The sequence below is a fragment of the Danio rerio genome, chromosome 16 (assembly GCF_049306965.1).
Source record: "Danio rerio strain Tuebingen ecotype United States chromosome 16, GRCz12tu, whole genome shotgun sequence".
Lineage (NCBI taxonomy): Eukaryota > Metazoa > Chordata > Actinopteri > Cypriniformes > Danionidae > Danio > Danio rerio.
The window spans coordinates 30,570,001-30,589,044 of record NC_133191.1 but is presented as its reverse complement, the minus strand read 5'-3'; the positions used below and the strand labels follow the sequence as shown (position 1 = coordinate 30,589,044).

Genomic DNA, 19,044 nt, shown 5'->3' with positions numbered 1-19,044 from the left:
GTTGAAAAAAATATTCTCTCCGTTAAACAGAAATTGGGGGAAAAAATAAACAGGGGTGCTAATAATTCAGGGGGCTAATAATTCTAATTTCAACTGTATATCCAACTTTAGTACAAAGTTGCTATGGTTAATTTCCTCATTTATTTCAAAATAATTAGAAAACATTACTTTAATCATATTAACTAAGACATTATATATTTTTTCCAATTTATAATGGCCCTATTAAAATAAAAATAACCAAGAATTCCATTTATAACACAAAAGAGATTGATGCTGAATACACTATTCAAGCTGTCTTTGCCTTAATTTGCTCACTGAGGACCTCTGAATTGTGGTGTATATGTTGACGCAACAGTATGAACATTAAAAAATTGGATTCATTTACATTTAATTGAAACATATTTGCTTTTTTGTAGCTTAACAATAAAACAAACCAATGAAGGTTATGTTAAATTGAAATGACAATGTGTATTAAAGCCATTAACCCCAACTCTCCCCAAAAGTCTCCCTCTCTTATTAGACGGGATGGAGGGCCAAATAAAAGGTTACTATGGGCCAACTTTGGGCATGTCTGATTTTAACAATGGAAAGCTATGGAATGCCGCCACAATTTACATAGAGCACTTTTTGTGTGTATGATTTACCTTCTGTGCAGCGAGATGCAGGGCAGTTCTCTGACTGTGGTCAGTTTTGTTGATGGCGGCGCCGGCCTTAAGCAGCACCTCTGCACAGTCCAAACGGTCAGCCAGAACACAATACATCAGAGGAGTCCGGCCGAACTGATCCTCACTGTCCCGCAGAGCAGATTCTGCTGTAGACATAAAGTAAACACACACTCATCAAAGAGTCAACTTGTTATTGAAGCCCATATAAGGGGAATATGGGGGAGTGCTATATTGAATAATTGCAATAAACCAATGATTTTTGTGTAGTTCCTATCTTTGCTTTGTTAAATTGTGTAGTTATTAACTTAATTAGTAATTACTGTTTTATTTTGTAATGCTAAAATAAAGCATTAAAGTCTTGCATTTGGTACTAATACAACAAACACAATTACGTCAATCCAATTTTAAGTGGACGATGCTGAAAACAGGTGTAGACAAAAACAGATCTAAAAGGTTTTGTAGTTGTTTACTTCACTTACTTCAAAATGAATTTGATTAAATTGTTTTCATAGGATAAACATTTATGGTGTTGAATGCATTTTAACTACCATTGGAAACTCTGTCAACTCTCCACTAGCATTGAGTAAGTTGTTTCAAAACAGTAATTAATTACAAATGACTAATTACATCATTAAAACTCCATTTAATTACATTTTCTAATTACTTTGTGTGAAATGTAGCTTAATTAACCAAGTGATTTAATTACCTGACCCAATACTTCTTAAATACCATATAAATTTCCGTACAAAAAATATATATTAAACTCTTTTAGTTTTTTTTTAAGGGACTTTTTAATTAGGGACCGAGCACCGAACGGTGCAAGGCCCTATTGGAATTGCTCCGTTTCTTATTATTCTTCTTCTTCTTCTTCTTCCGCGGAATGAATCGCGGTTTTGAGGGGCTAAACATGCCCGAAAACTCACGGAACTTTGCACACGCCTCAGAAGTGGCGAAAATTTACGTTTATTATGGGTCTCGGAAAGAGGTGTGGCAAAATGACTCGACAGCGCCACCTAGAAAATTTAAACGGACGAGCCCCCGATCCACGAATCACGCACATGCACGAAAATTGGCACACACCTCAAACATGCGAAAACATACGAAAAAGTCTCTTGGAGCCATATCTTAAACCCAACAGGAAGTCGGATATTTTTGACTTCCTGCAGCGAAAAAGTGGCGTTTTTGCCATTTCCAGGCGTTGTATTTTAACGAACTCCTCCTAGGGATTTTATCCGATCGACACCAAAATTGGGTTTTGTCATCTAAAGGCCTTGGCGATGTTAAATTGCGAAGCTTTAGAGTTTTCGTCGATGGGCGTGTCCGTGGCGGCCTCGTAAACTTTGACGATTCGCCACAAAAGAGGAAGTCGTTATAACTCAGACACGCATTATCCGATCTGCCTCAAAATTCACACGTTTGATAAGAGTCCTGACCTGAACACGTTTACATGCCGATATCCAGATACAGTTTTAGCGCCACCTGCTGGCCACAGGAAATGACATGTTTTACAGTATCACAAACTCCTCCCACAAATTTTATCGTATCAGCACCAAATTTGAGTGGTGTTATCTGAAAGCTCTAGCGATGATATATTGTGAAGATCTAGAGTTTTCACAGAGGGGCGTGTCCGTGGCGGCATGACAAACCTCAACGCTTCGCCATGGAACAGGAAGTCCTTATAACTCAACCACACAATGTGTGATCTGCCTGAAACTTCACAAGGTTGATAAAAGTCCTCTCCTGAACACATCTTCATAACAATATTTAAGTGGGCGTGGCAAAATGACTCTACAGCGCCACCTACAAAAATTAATCGGACGAGCCCCCGATATACAAATCACGCACATGCACGAAAATTGGCACACACTTCAAACATGCCAAAACATACGAAAAAGTCTCTTGGAGCCATATCTCAAACCCAACAGGAAGTTGGTTATTTTTAACTTCCTGCGGCGAAAAAGTGGCATTTTTGCCATTTCCAGGCGTTGTATTTTAACGAACTCCTCCTAGGGATTTTATCTGATCAACACCAAAATTTGGTTTTGTCATCTAAAGGCCTTGGTGATGTTAAATTGTGAAGCTTTAGAGTTTTCATCGATGGGCGTGTCCGTGGCGGCCTTGCAAACTTTGACGATTCGCAACAAAACAGGAAGTCGTTATAACTCAGGCAAGCATTATCCGATCTGCCTCAAAATTCACACATTTGATAACAGTCCTGACCTGAATACGTTTATATGCTGATATCCAGATAGAGTTATAGCGCCACCAGCTGGCCACAGGAAATGACATGTTTTACAATGTAATATACTCCTTCCGCAAACTTTATTATATTAGCACCAAATTTGAGTGATGTTATTTGAAAGCTCTAGCGATGATATATTGCGAAGATCTAGAGTTTTCACAGAGGGGCGTGTCCGTGGCGGCATGACAAACCTCAACGCTTCGCCATGGAACAGGAAAGGCTTATAACTCAACCACACAATGTCCGATCTGCCTGAAACTTCACACGGTTGATCATATTCCTCTCCTGAACACATCCACATAACAATATTGAGTCTGTCATAGCGCCACCTGCTGGCAGAAGGTAGTTTGGCTTGTAACTCGGCCACACAATGTCCGATCTGCCTGAAACTTCACATGGTTGATGAAAGTCCTCTCCTAAGCACATCTACATAATAATATTGAGCCTGTCATAGCGCCACCTGCTGGCAGAAGGTATTTTGGCTTATAACTCAGCCACACAATCTCTGATCTGCCTGAAACTTCACATGGTTGATTAAATTCCTCTCCTGAAGACATCTACATTGCAATATTGAGTCACAGTCATAGCGCCACCTGCTGGCAGAAGATAGTTTGGCTTATAACTCAGCCACACAAAGTCTGACTAGCCGGAAAATTAACATGGTTAATAAGATTCCTCTACTGAAGGCATCTACATGCAAATCTTGAGTCACAGTCATAGCGCCACCTGCTGACAAGAGAAAGTTTGGCATGAATGTGTGATTTTCTCAGGTTCTTTATATAAATCGGCTTAAATTAATATTGTTCACTGTTCTCTTGTCATCCTGAGGCCAACGGGCGGCGGTGAGCCCGGGTGCGAGGTCCCTATCATCGCTGCTTGCAGCTTTAATATTATCTTGATATCTTCATTTTAATATTAATTCCATATGGACACAGCAATAAGTCTCAATTGATCATGTGAGTGGATCACTGAAAACGCAAGTTGATACCTCACTCAAAAAATTACTTTTGCTGTTCGTTTGCTGCTTATTTAAAATGAGTTAAGACAACTCAAATTCCGGCGACGCAGTGGCGCAGTAGGTAGTGCTGTCGCCTCACAGCAAGAAGGTCGCTGGGTCGCTGGTTCGATTCTCGGCTCAGTTGGCATTTTTGTGTGGAGTTTGCATGTTCTCTCTGCGTTAGCGTGGGTTTTCTCCGGGTGCTCCGGTTTCCCCCACAGTCCAAAGATATTCGGTACAGGTGAATTGGGTAGGCTAAATTGCCCGTGGTGTATGAGTGTGTGTGTGAATTTGTGTGTGGATGTTTCCAGAGATGGGTTCTGGTTGGCATCCGCTGCGTAAAAATGCTGGATAAGTTGGCTGTTCATTCCGCTGTGGCGACTCCGGATTATTAAAGGGAGTAACCCAACAAGAAAACACAAATTCTTAAGGTTTTTTTTTGGGACACTTCATTATTTTATGCTCCACTTAAATTTGTAGAAACGATTAGGTAAACTTAATCGATCTTTGATTTCCTTCAATGTAAAGAAATTGTGTGGAACCCAGCATATTTTACAGTGCTGGTGGAAACACGCCCTTAGGATTTTAAAGAGTTCTTCCATGAACTTCTAAACTTGTTACTACTAGAGTCATTTATTCACATGGTTGTAGTTTGAACATTAGGGTAAAATGCACCCAGGGCTGAACAAAACAACATGGCAGACAAAATGACAAGGAATTTATTTATACTAAATAACATATTGTAGTTATCTAACTAATTGTACATATTTTTATTAATTATTTTACGTAGTAGGATAGTCAGTTTTGTAATTACTAAAATTATTAGAGCACATTTAAATCATTTATTTATTTTACTTTTTTATTAAATTATTAATACAGTAAGAGTTTTGTATGTTCATATTATTTCATGGACCCAAGCTGAACTATGACTAAACTAACAATGAACACTAACGTTAACAAATCATAATAACAATCTCTTCACTGTTAATCAGTGTTAGTTAATACTATGGTTAATTATGTTGAATAAAACGCATATAATTGAAAAATGTCAAATATATTTATATTTGCATGTAATATATTTTATTAATATTTATTACAAAATGCTATTTTTATTCAGCTACAATACATTAGATCGATGAAAATTGGCAATATTGACTTTCGGACAGAAACATTTATAATTTAAATAAAGGCAATTCTTTTAAACATTTTTCTGGTAAAATATACAGCATAACAGTGCTTTTTAACCTTGATAATATTATGAAAATATACCTTGAGCATCAAATCTGCACATTATTATGATTTCTAAAAACAATGTGACAGAAAAAATTCCACTTTGCCATAAGAGGAATAAATACAATTTTAAAATATATTAAATTAGAAAAGAATTCTTTTAAATTTCAATAATACATCACTGTATTTTGTTAAGACATATAACCAATCTTTACATGGGAAAGTGAGCATTATGAGTATGGATATATGCGTGATACAGTACCTGTGATCAGTTTCTGCAAGGTGTTCTTGTCTCCGTTCACAGCGGCCGCATGTACCTGAGATGGATTCTGGGGGAGCAGCATTGCCTGATGCACACACACACACACGCATGCACACGCGCACACAATATAATAATAGGTCAATATAAATTCCCTGCTTCTTTAAATTACTTGTTTAAAATGAGCAGAAATGGCACAATTCTTGAACATGGTGTGGTGGTTGTTCAGATCCCAGCCTGCTTTGCTTGGAATTGCCTTGAGTGTCAATAAGTGTAATCTTAGGTGTAATCGAGACATGTTAAAATGTCTTCTAATTCTGTTTTAGAGATTTCAAAAGATATTGGTTTTGAATTTTAAAGTTAACACTTTAGCACCGTAGTGCTTATGTTTAAGATCCTTAATTAGCAACAACGTCTGTTGCTTTACTTTATGGGCAATAACTGTGCTAATGTCAGATTGGGTATTCTGAATGTCTTTTTTAATTTGCTCAGTCCATATGTTACATATAAAAAAACAATAAATGCTATTAAAGTAGTTGTTAAGTTTGAACTGCAACAGTAAACAGAACATTCTGGTTGTCCAAATTAAGTGATTAAGATTCTTTGGCTCAACAAGAGTAAACTGAGTTCAAGTTAAATGCACAAGATAACTTAAATAAAAGTAATCTGATATCGTTGACACATAATAAATTTCCTCACTTGCCTAAATTAAGTATAAATAACAGCTTTTAAATGTATGGAAAAATGTGTCAGGATCATAATAAAATATACCAACACACACGTACACACGCATACACACACTTGTATACACACACACACACACACACACACACACACACAAACACACACACACACACACACACACACACACACACACACACACACACACACACACACACACACACACACACAAACACACACACATACATACACACACATACACACACACACACACACACACACACAAACACACACACATACATACACACACACACACACACACACACACACACACACACACACACACACACACACAAAAACACTCTAAAAATATATATTTTTCATGCTTGTTTAAATAACTTCTTTAAAATGAGCTGCCACAACGCAATTCTAGAGTTTATTTTGGGACAACTTAATTCTTTAATTCACTTAAATTTGTCTATAAAAGTCAAGTTAACTCAACCGATTTGTGTTGGGACAACAGTGTCTTGGAGGTCTATAGGGACTTCCCATATACGTAATGATCCCCCCCTTCTCCAAACCTACCCCTAAACCCATCCCTCACAGGAAACAATATGCATTATTACATTTTTAAAGTACTTCATTCTCTGTGATGAGCTGTTTTACAAAAAAAAAATGACTCCATAAGGTCAACATTTACTGGTATTGCTATACTCTTGGAGACATTTGGTCTTCACAATGTAAGGAGTACAAGGCACACACACAAACACAAATGCACCCGGACGCAACATTTAAACTGTTTTTTTTTAAGTGCATACATTCTAAAAAATCTTTTTAGTTGAATCAATTAATCTTTTCTAGTCATCTCAACTTGCATCAGTCAAATGAACTAAAAATTTTCAATGAAACTTTGAATAAAATATGTTGAAAAAAGAGAACTTATTATAACAAGTTAAAATAACATTAAGGCTTCTGTTGTGATGACTTTTTAGCATATTATTTTTTACAGTGTACACATCATCAGCGCTTGCAGAAATCCAGATTTTTAGCCCATTATTAAATCAATGTATTTACTTGCAAAATTTATATTTATTCAGTTTTAAATTAATTTTACTAATATTTTGATATAATAATATCAATCATATAAATGTGTTTATATGATTTATTTACAATACAGTTTGTAAAGTAGTATTTTCTGTCTTGTAGTACATGAGAGACTTGCTTTGCTTACCAAATAAGTGCATTTAATTGGATTTGCATTGTAAACATTAAATAAAAGTTAAAAATGTAATATTTTTTATTTCATACATTAAGTTTTTAGCCTACTTTTAAAATCAATCCACATAAATCCACAGATTTTTAAAAACTATTTTTAGCAAAAAATGTCTGCAGATCGTGTCTGGCCCTACTCATAGTCCGAACTGTCGAGATTATAGCCTAGAACCTAAACTAAATCAATCTCTAAGGTGACCAAACCAACCATTACATCCACTCGCAGCGGTTGAATCGGAATGCTGGGTAATCTTCAGACAGGAAGTAACAGAGAGGGAGTAAATCCCCCGCCGGGACACACCCTGCCCAACTCATCTCTTATTCATGCTCATCAATATTGCAAGAGATTAAAAAGAAAATCAATTACGTACACAAATCTGCTCTAAATGTGTGTGGAGCATGTTTATGACTGTAGAAATGAGTTCCTCAATGAGCACAAAAAACTCCATTCATACAATCCCCTTTTTTTGCCATTCTCTTTCGTCTCGCACACACACACACACAAGCATACACACACACACACACACACAACTAATTAGCCGCTCTGTTCTCACGCACCTCATGAGAGGGTAATTGGGGTTAGTTAATGCAGACTCGTAAAAACTACTAAGAGTTGCAACTACTTCAGTAGCATGTGTGTTTGTGTGTGTATGTTCTGATTAAAGCCTTTAAATGTGCTCTGATACACTATAATTCAGCTTTATATGACTCTGCGTACTTAAACGAAGGAAATCAGACATCAGAAAAAAAGCGTGCGCGCACACACGCAGTCTGCTTTTGGAATCACGATGTGGAAAAAAGACAGCAGGGGGATGCTTTGAGAAAGGTGCACGCACAAGGGAAGAGCTCTATCTGTGCGTTTACTCGTGAGTGTGTTTGTGCATTAGTGTGTGAGTGTGTGTGCCTGAGAGATCGCGTGGGAAGTGATTTTCCGTGAGAGAAGGTTTTTATGGAGGCTTCGCTCGTATCGACCACAAGCTTTCCTCAATTTCCTCCAGACTAGGATGCACACATACATGCAAACACACACGCTGGGGCTAAATAATAAAAATGCCTGGCATACAAATTAAATGACTTGCTTTTGAATACAAAACAAAGGGGGTTCATTTGAAAAGAAGCTGGGGCGCCACTTAATATTTGATGAATTTTTTTATTGTGTACTTAAATGTAAGGGACGATGTATTTTTCCTGGTCACTGTGTATTGCAAAACACTTTTTTTGCTACTGTGATTGGATGCACAGGACTGGTTTAGTGGTAGGGACTAGTTTTAAGAGTTGGTTCAATCAATTCAAGAAGAAAATTTGCAGTCAAAGTCAGCATGAAATCAAAATTCACTATGCTTATTCTACTAGCACACATTGTTATTATTAAGTTAAAAAAATTGGTATTATTATTGCAAGTTATTAATTTATTGGTTCATTATTTTTCTTCGACTTAAAGCTGATTTATACTTTTACTTCAAGCACACGCGTATGGTCTGGTGCAGCTTTCGCAAGGTCACATAGCCCTTACCATGGCTGACAGTGGCGGTGATGCTGACGTTTGCCTCTCAAAAAATGTGACTACACGTTGCAACCATGCGTAGCGCAAGCTCTGTGATAGGTCGGTTTGGTACCAGTGACGAGCATGGGTGGTGCTGGGAGCTGCGAGATTAATGGAGTGAGCGTTTACAAGTGTGGAGTACCATAAAGGAGCTTCAGATAGAATCTTTTGTTTTGTGTTTACCTTTATGATTAAAGTTGTTGCACATTTGCCAGTTACCGCCTCTAAATGAAGAAGCTCCACACAGAGGAACATAAAAACCAGTTCTGAAAAACACCCATACACACTCATTCTCACACATACGCTATAGCCAATTTAGTTTGTTTAGTTTACCTACTGTATACTGCATGAAACCAGACACCGGAGCACCTGGAGGAAACCCATGCAAACTAGTGCAAATTAATATACTGATTTTTTTTTTTTGTTGTTGTTGTTGTTGTTGTCTTGTTAATTTAATCAAAATCTAACCATTTTCTTCCCCTCTAAAAAGGGTATTTCTCTGATGATGTCAGCTTAGGGCAAAATATGCTTGGCCACACCTCTCCAACCATAAGCTTGCTGCAAGTGAAAGATGAAAGGAGAAGCACAAAAATAAATCCCCACCTCCTACTCAATATTCCAGGCTCTATTTTAAGGATCTAGGCACAAAGTCTAAAACGCATGGCGCAAAAGCATTAATAGAATTTCTGAATCCATTTTTGCTATTTTAAAGATAGAAAAATACACTCTTCGCCCTGGCATATGATCTAACAGGGTTGTGCGTATTCTCTTAATGGGTTATGGGAGTGTTTTGAGCATAACATGCATTAAACCAATCAGAGTCTCATCTCACATACCTTTAAAAGTCAGTTGAGTCACACCATGGCGCATTTGTTATTTACATGGTGACTTTTTAAGTGGAAAAACTGAACGTTTCAATAGCGACAAAACATTTAAACAAACCATCTGCATGAGGATAAAGAATGAGCCTCCTCCATTTGGCCTCTTTAATCTTTATTTTATTTTCATTCCACTTTACTCCTTTACTTTTGTGGATAAGGAAACAGTGTTGTCATACTCCACTGAGGACATCCATTAGCCTACATAATTAATTTTGTTTGTTAAGTGCAAAGATTTGTTTCAAAACTTTTTCTAAATTCTTTTTCTAATTTCTCATTTCCAGCAAACAAATAAATGAAGAATAATAATTAAGTGTGGTCAAAAAACAAGTTATATCCAAACATACGTCCTATCCTTGTGCCCCATATGGTGATGCAGACGTCTCTAAGACGGATGAACAAATCTAAACTTGTTTTTATTAAAACAGATATAAATATGCATATAATAAATAATACTGCTAATAATAATAATGACATTATACAAATGCAAATTGTCATGAATGAACTGAAAAAGGCATGGAGGCATGAAGAAGGCCTCCTGGAGGCAAGAAGAAGAATTTTTGAAACATTTTAATTACATTTTTTTTTCATATGTAAACATATTTGTTGCGGTACAACTCTGTGTGTATTAAGCAAAGTGTAAAGCAGGTCGCACACCAGAAGCGCCGCTCGGTGCCGCGCCACGCAGCGCCATGCATTTTAGAATTCTAAACATAGGTTTCTATCAGGATACACACAGCGGCGCCACAAGTCGGCGGGCCGACAGCCGCCGACACCCGGCCACGGCTCAGGACGCAGAGCGCCATCTTATTAGTTTCATGTTAAATATCATTCGAATGTGCGCGTCTGGTGTGTGATACTTTAAACTGTCATGTACGCGCCGTGTTATAACCAACATGCTCTGAGCTGGACTTTAGACCTGCTTTCAGATGGTCAATGTCGCAGTCTAATTCAGTTCATCAAAATTGCAATGTGCCAACAATGCACCTTAACACACCTCCGTTTTAGACCAGCACGCCCATGAGTTCACAAAGGGGTGCAAATAAATTGCCATTCAAACAACATGTTGCAAAACGTGAAAATTAGGGTTGTGCTGGTCTGAATATAACAATAAATCATGCAAAACACATCTTGTGCCTTATTGCGCCGGTTGTACAATATGTTAGAGCCCTCTGTTTCAGTTGGAGGTGTGTCGTCCTAAGGTTTGTAGCAACTTTTGGATCACAATGACTTTAATTTAATTTCCAAAATGTAGATGTAGAACATAAAAGACATTTTTAACTAAAAATGTGAAATGATTCATAAAATGAATGTTAACAACTCAGACACTTTGAAAAGCAAAGCAAAATTGGTACTTATGACAATACAATGAGGTCTTATAACGTCAAACAACCCCATTGTGCAAGAAACTAAGCCTTATTTACAACATTAATAGCATTAATTGTTTTCAACGTCCTGGTGTGCAAGCTTCCTGTAGCAAAATGACATACGTGGGTGCAAATTCACACATGAGCTGATGATTATCTTTGTTTACAATGGCAAGGGAGGACAAAAGTGTTGTACAGTTCATCAAAATGCTATCTGTGCGCATTCTGGATACAGCATCGTATAGAAACAAAACAGTTGCTTGAGTTTGCACACACTTGTACACATCCTCATGCAGCAAAAAGCTCATGCTCCAGACCGACTGTTTGCCGAAGCTGTAGATTTTGTACTTTAAACTCTTTTCCAGTTGTGTTTGCACTGTTTTATTGTTGCTTTTGTTGTTAGTAGTAATTGTTTTATTACATCTGGAGTTAATTTTTTGTACTTAGAATGACACACATGCAAATAAACAACAACATTGACTTGATCATTGTGTTTTGAGAATCTTTGTGTTCTGTAGCTCATTACATCTGTGTCGTTATTATATATATATATATATATATATATATATATATATATATATATATATATATATATATATATATATATATATATATATATATATATATATATATATATATATTGTAACATTAAATTTACTTTGTTATTTAAATGTTTATTTCTTTAAAATAAAGCAAACAATTAAATTCAAAGCATGGTTTAATTCAGTGCAATATTGTTTGAGTAAAACATACTAACAAACAAACAGAAATATTGTAAAGTAAACTTTAAACATTTTTCTCCAGAATGTTACCTCTGCAAAATTTATTAACTCCTACGGTTGGGGATGTTTTCATCCACTCTGGGGTGATTTTGAGTCCTAATTTGGCAATAACCTTTTGTGTTTCAGCTAGTGGAATGATTTTTGGTGACAAATTTAATTTTGACACATATTTTGAGAAAATGCTTTGAATTAAAAAAATAAAATAAAATAAAATAACTCAATGATACACTCCGGGCAGATTTACTACCCTTTTGGTATGTTAGGGATGAAAACATCCACTGAATTAAACTGCTGTAAATTACATCAGATAATAATTTTTTGCATAAATTTGTTGATCAACCTCAGTCCTGATCAAAACTACTAAATTGTTTAGAAAATTACAAAATTGTAACTCTTTAATTGGCAAATTCATAAATGTCACTGATTTGGTGAAAGAAAAGAGATGTATGTTTAACATTAAAAAGTAAATATGGATTTTTTGACCTTTTTTAACAGTCTTAGACATGTGAAACAACATTGTCTTTGATGCATTGTTTTGATTGATTATAATTTTTCTCCCTAATTTACTCCCTACTGGCTTCCATCATGACCACTTTTTAATCATGCATTTGTAATTTTTATTATTGAACATCAGTTGGCACCATTAACCCTTTAGATAGGCCTGTGCAAAAAAATGCTTTTTAGTTTATGGATTTTATATAAAGTAGAACAGCAAATTAAAGTGTGTATGTGTGTCTTTGAGTGTGCTCTTTACACACTTACCTTGATGTGAGAAAATCTAAATATGCATCTCAGCTCTCAGAACTACATGGAGTAAATAAAAACAAAGACTGTATATTTATGCACCATCAAAATGGTGCATAATGGTGGTTATAATGGAAGTCAAAGGGGCAAAAACAGCCACCAACAGTAAATTAGGGAGAAAAAATGAAAATCAAACAATGCGTCAAAGCCAGTGTTGCTACTTATTGTTCACATGTCCAAGAATGTGATAAAGGTTAAAAAAATCCAGTCCACAATATCTTTATCTAAAATATGTCATTTTTGTGTGTGTTTTTTCACTAAATCAATGACATCATTTGTGAACTTGACAATTAAAGAGTTAAAATCCAGTAATTTTCCAAACAATGTGGTAGTTTTGTTCAGGCCTGAAGTTAATTGACAGATTTACGCAAAAAAAAAAGGAAAAAATATTTATCTGATGCAGTTTTACAGCAGTTTATTCAGTTGATGTTTTCATTCCAAACATAACAAAAGGTAGTGAATTTGAACAGTGCACAAAGGTTAACTTATTCTGACTCTATTCTATGCATGCATTTTATATTAAAACCTTTGTGCAAAAACTTACAAGAAATAAAAGTTTAAAAATGTAGTTTTTTTTTGTTTGTTTAATAATTGATGACAATTAACGTAAAGTTGGTCCAAAGCAGATCATTTTAATCATGCTAATAATGTGTCTTGCATCAAAACTAAAAACAGAGAGGGACAAATAAAAAAAATCACAATGACATTATCATGATGATCAACTAAATGGTGCAAATTCAATTTCAACTAATTTAATTAACAATCTTTGCTACAATAAATTATTACAGCTTCAAATTGAGGTGTAAATCATTTCAGTAAAGCAATAATTCACATTTAAACATAATGATTTGAATATATACAGCATCTGTCATATTACATTTGTCTTTAAGCCTCACAGAAAAGTTCAAGTGCAAATCTGCTGCATATATTAATATAAATTGGAAAAAAATGTAATGTAAAAAACAAAATAACACAAAAAAAAAACTTTGGAATACCTTAAGGATTCATTCAATGTTTGCGAAAATGAGAGCCCTTCATCTGAAATGTGTTTGCACGTGTGTGTGTGTGTGTGTGTGTGTGTGTGTTGTTTGTGTGTGCCTGTGTAAGCGTATGTGTGTGTGCGGTTGTGTGGGCAAGCATCCAGCTTGTCTAGCCCAGCCAAATGACTCCCCACTAGCATCTTATTGAACAACCAGCTGAGTCAGGAATTAGGGAGAAAGAGAGACAAAAAAGAAGGAAAAAAGAAGGAATAATGAAGAACAAACCACAGGGTCAGAAGTTGAGCTAAGTGCACATTTGTGAGTAAAGCAGTGCCTGGCATTGCAAAAGCAGATCTGTACGATTAACATTCACCACTGCTTTTCCAAAAACACTGCTCTTTCTTTTTCCCAAATCTCTTCTAAGTATCTCGCTGAGAGACATCAGTTCTTTCATCTAATGCCCAGAGGGTAAATCCTCCATACTTTCTCCAAGGAGAAAAGGCTCCATGCTGTGTATGCATGCGGTGATCCCAGCGGATGCCATCCATAGTGTGTCTTGACTGACATGATCACCTTGTGCCTCATTAGCTGTGGTCTCCCATAATGCCGAGCGACAAATGAGCCCCTCTGGTGAAGGAGGTGTGGCTTCCAGTGGGCAAAGTAATGCAATTATGGAGCTCCAAAGGTGTCAGTCACAACAAGTGAAAAACATATGTGCTGTTAAACTGTGAGATAACACACACTGTCTAATGTGTGACATCTAGAACACACCGCACTCAATAAATGAACAGTGTGTGGTTGAAATTTTCATTGATACTTTTGAAATGTGCACACACACGCTAACACAGTATCAAACACAAGCTTTCCTTTCATTACTAAAATCAAACTATAAAAAAGAGGGTCTGAAGCATTTTGGTTTTGCCGTCCAATGCAAATTTAGCATGTAAATAAACAAGAAAATATATTACATTTAAATAATGAGGTTAAAAACACTGCTTTTTCCTGATTATAAATATTATGCTTTTATTTTATTACAATATTGATGAAAATTTACATATTACTGTTTTTCTTTTCTTTATTTTTTTACTTTGCTGAGTGTGTTTTTGTGATGGTACCTTGGCTGGTTTAGACCTTTCGTGGCTACATAATTATGACATTAAAACCAACAATAGTTGGTAGCAAGTCTCTGTTTACGAGTACTTTACTGAATCATTCATTTTAAAAATTTGCTCAAAACAGTTGATTGATTTAGAAACCAACACTCACAAAATGACGTTTGCTGTTTATTCAACCTAATTGTTTTATGTTCAGTTTGCTTAAATTTGTCAAAATCACTAAGTTAATTCCTTTATGTTGTCCAACCACAAACAAAGACTATATGATACACAAGATGTGTCAGTCATATATTTTTGAATGGGGAAAAGCAGAGGTGGGATTAAGTCATATATGTGCAAGTCTCGAGTCATAACCTTCAAGTCTCAAGCAAGTCAAGTCAATCTGTCAGACTCAAGTCAAGTCAAGTCAAGTCAAGTCAAGTCAAGTCACTGCTTATCTCAAGTCAAATCAAGTTGCTTTGTCTAGCAAGTCACTTTCAAGTCGATCAAATTTTTGTCTATTTTTTTTACTTTTGCAATTTATATTTACATATATAACTTTTGGTTTTGTATGGAATGCATAATATATAGCAAACGGTTAGTTATTTAACAAAAACAAGTTATTTTGAGTCATTTAACTCAAGTCCAAGTCAAGTCGAGTCTGTTTTGGATATTTGTTGAGCAAGTCTTAAGTCCTAAATTTTGCGACTTAAGTCATGTCATGTGACTCGAGTCCCCCATTTCTGGGGAAAAGTGTAAGGTCAATATGGTGAATAAAGTCTCGCCTACTAGTACAGAAGCCAATCATCAATCGCTATAGACTGAAGTTTCTCCAGAAAAAAAAGCGCTGACTAGTCGTTTGCTTTTACGACAGTTTGGTGGTCAACAAGCACACAGGAATCTCAACGAATACTTGCTTCACAGACTTAAGAAATATGTCCATATAAAGCTTGAAATCTCCACTTTTAAATGAAGCAACTACACTTGAAAACAAAATATTTTTGGATTTGTAAACTGTATGAATCGAACGCAAGGTACAGTCCGTCCTGTCAAACGCACATCACATGACAACTACTCAAATGCCCACAAACTTGTAAACAAAGAGTTGCTGTCATTTCTGGAGGAGATTCACCATCAAGACCAAGTTGTGGATTACTTCAGAAGCGCAGCACTTCAGATGATCACTATTCAAAGGATGATAATGTGTAACACAGCCATAAATGAGGTTGGTGTAGTAATCTCAATCCTTTTGAGTGAGTATGCACAACAGCTTGGCCAACCTGAAAATATGCAGATTTTGTTTGATTATGACATTATTATTATTATTGTTGTTTAATTTTATTGGTGATTTCAAATATGTAATGTGATTGAAAGATTGGCAAACAGTTTTGGAGAATTTGATATTTCACCATTCAGACAGAATGCTTAAGTATGCTGCCCAAGAGGAGTTTCAAAGAAGGCCGCCGATTGAAATGATTTGCCTTAAAGAGACTATGACACAAATGGATTGTGCGTAAGCCAGAATTTTATTTTACAACGAAGCAACTGATTTTCTTTTTCACATGGATGACTGAATCATTGGTTCAAAAGATTTGTCAAAAAAAAGGATTAATTCTAGAACTGAATATTGCAGTGTTGCTCGGATATGTGCAAATATGTTTGTGTCAGCTTTTGTTTAGACCAACTCTCATTAGCACATTCATTCTTTTCCTTTCAGCTTTGTCCCTTTATTATTCAGGGGTCGCCACAGCGAAATGAACTGACAACTTATCCAGCATATGTTTTGCATACCCATGTTTTGCATGGGTTGCAGCGGGATGCCCTTCCCGCTGCAACCCATCACTGGGAAACACCCATACACACTCATTTACACACAGACACTACGGACAATTTAGCTCACCCAATTCACCTGCACCGCATGTCTTTGGACTTGTAGGGGACTCCTGAGCACCCGGAGGAAATGCACGCAAAGACAGGGAGAACATGCAAACTCCACACAGAATTGCCAACTGACCCAGCCGAGGCTCGAACCAGCGGCCTTTTTGCTGTGAGGCGATCGTGCTACCCACTGCACCACTGCGACGCCCACTACAGTGTACATAAATCCATATAAATGTTCATTTTTAAAAACATCTAAATATTAAAAACTTTCAAGGATTTAAGATGCTGATGACCGTTAAATGCAGCATAACAGTGAAAAGGGTGCATTAATGCAATGTTTCTTAACTCTATTCCTGAAGGCACACCAACAGTACACATTTTCCACCTCTCCCTAATCAAACACACCTGAATTAACTCATCAGAACATTAGAAGAGACTCCAAAACCTGAGGTTAGTGAGTCAGATAAGGGAGACATCCAAAATATGTACTGTTGGTGTGCCTCCAGGAACAGGATTGGGAAACACTGCATAAGTGAATAGTGGATATATCCGTGCTTACCTGTATAAAAGGCAACTGTCACTTTGCTGTTCTCAAATATTTGATGCCATTTTGCAAAATAAAAATAATCATAATAATAACAATAATAATAATAATAATAATAATAATTATTATTATTATTAATTCATTCATTCATATCCATTTATTATGATCCAGCTGCAATCCAGTACTGGGAAACACCCATACACACCCATTCTCTCTCTCTCTCTCACACATACACACACTCACATTCATACACTATGTCCAATTTAATTTACCCAATTCACCTATAGCACATGTCTTTGGACTGTGGGGAGCACCCGGAGAAAACCCACACAAACACAGGAAGAACATGCAAACTCCACAAATAAACGTCAACTGACCCAGCTGGGACTGGAACCAGTGGCCATAATAATAATAATAATAATAATAATAAGTATAGTAGTATAATTAATAGTCATTTTTGATTGTGGTGGTGGCTCTCTCTCAGGTGATGTGAACTGTGACAGCGAGTACCCGGAGCACACTTGGGACCAGGTTGCTCTGATAGGTCTCGTGGGGCTGGACTCGGAGTGAGGGGGGCGTATTATGGCAGACCCTTTCTGACATCTCTAATGAGGCAGCCTAGAGAGAGATATCTCTCTTCCACCCTTTCAATCTCTCTCTTTCACTCACTCCCCCTTCACCGTATCTCCTTCCTCGCTTTCCCTTCACCATCTACTCACATAAACACGCGCGCAAAGACACACACAGCCCCACAGGCCATTGCCTCTCCTCCCTACAGCGACTAATTGGGCCAAATCTGTGATCTAATTAAACGTCCAATTAGTAAGAGAGGGGCCATTTAGCCGCTGGCTACACCGCTGTGCGAGGGAAATAATGTGATTGAAAAACAAACAGAAAATCAATGCGAGAGAGCGAGAGAGGGAGGGAAAGAGAAGGAGAGAGAGAGAGCGGAAATGAAAAAGATGAAACAAGATTTGGATCAGCTGGGTGTTTATAAGGTTAGAAAGCAACGAGCGACACACATACGGCGTTCCCTAAACATAACGGATCATGTAGATGTGTGTGTCCCTCAGCAATGACCCCTTGAACGCATGCTAATTACATTATTCTCAAACACACAGACACGCGCGTTAACTGCATTATTCTCTCCGCGCAGTCAGTAAGTACATTATTCTATTAACACGCTCAAAGAACCATAAAAAATCAGCACATCATCAATTATTAACAGCTCACTTAACCCTGGAGAGAGCCAAGCTTCCCTCAGAAACATTCACTTACTTTTCACTTCATTAAATATTAATACAAGGGTCACATTCAACATGGAGGCCGGTGAATGGATTGTTCTCATTCATACTGTGCGCGCTGAGGGTGAAGCGCCATACGGGTCAGACTGAGGTGGACTGTCACCATCACTGAGGTCATGGTCTATTTCAGTGGATGTATTTCTATACGTACATACATATGTAATAAATAAGTAATATATACATCTAGATGGAGTAAGCGGATGAGCACATCATGCACTGAATATAGTAACGTATTTTAATGTGTACTGTATATATTTAATGCTCATCTAAGAATTTTTGTCATACGTTTGTTGTTGTTGTATTGTTTTATACAGTTAAAGTCAGAATTATTAGCCCCCCCCCTGTTTATTTTCCGCCAATTTCTGTTTAAGATTTTTTCAACACATTTCTAAACATAATAGTTTTAATAACTCATTTCTAATTTATTTTATCTTTGCCATGATGACAGTAAATAATATTTTAATGGATGTTTTAAAGACACTTTTATACAGCTTAAAGTGACATTTAAAGGCTTAACTAGG

The 19,044-nt window shown here is 36.6% G+C and overlaps 1 protein-coding gene across 6 annotated transcripts in view; it reads right to left on the bottom strand.

Annotated features, from left to right (window-relative positions):
* The window catches only part of invs (inversin), a 60,715-nt gene that overhangs the window by 37,237 nt on the left and 4,434 nt on the right, over positions 1 to 19,044 (bottom strand). For 3 of the 6 annotated variants that reach the window (XR_012391331.1, XM_005158039.6, XM_073924560.1), the window contains exons 3-4: positions 5,397 to 5,481; positions 645 to 811 (exon numbers count right to left, since the gene is read on the bottom strand). Coding sequence is in view for 4 of the 6 variants with exons in the window: in XM_005158039.6 (XP_005158096.1) it covers positions 645 to 811; positions 5,397 to 5,481 (252 nt within the window). In the remaining 2 variants the exon portion in view is untranslated. 6 annotated transcript variants of the gene reach the window in all.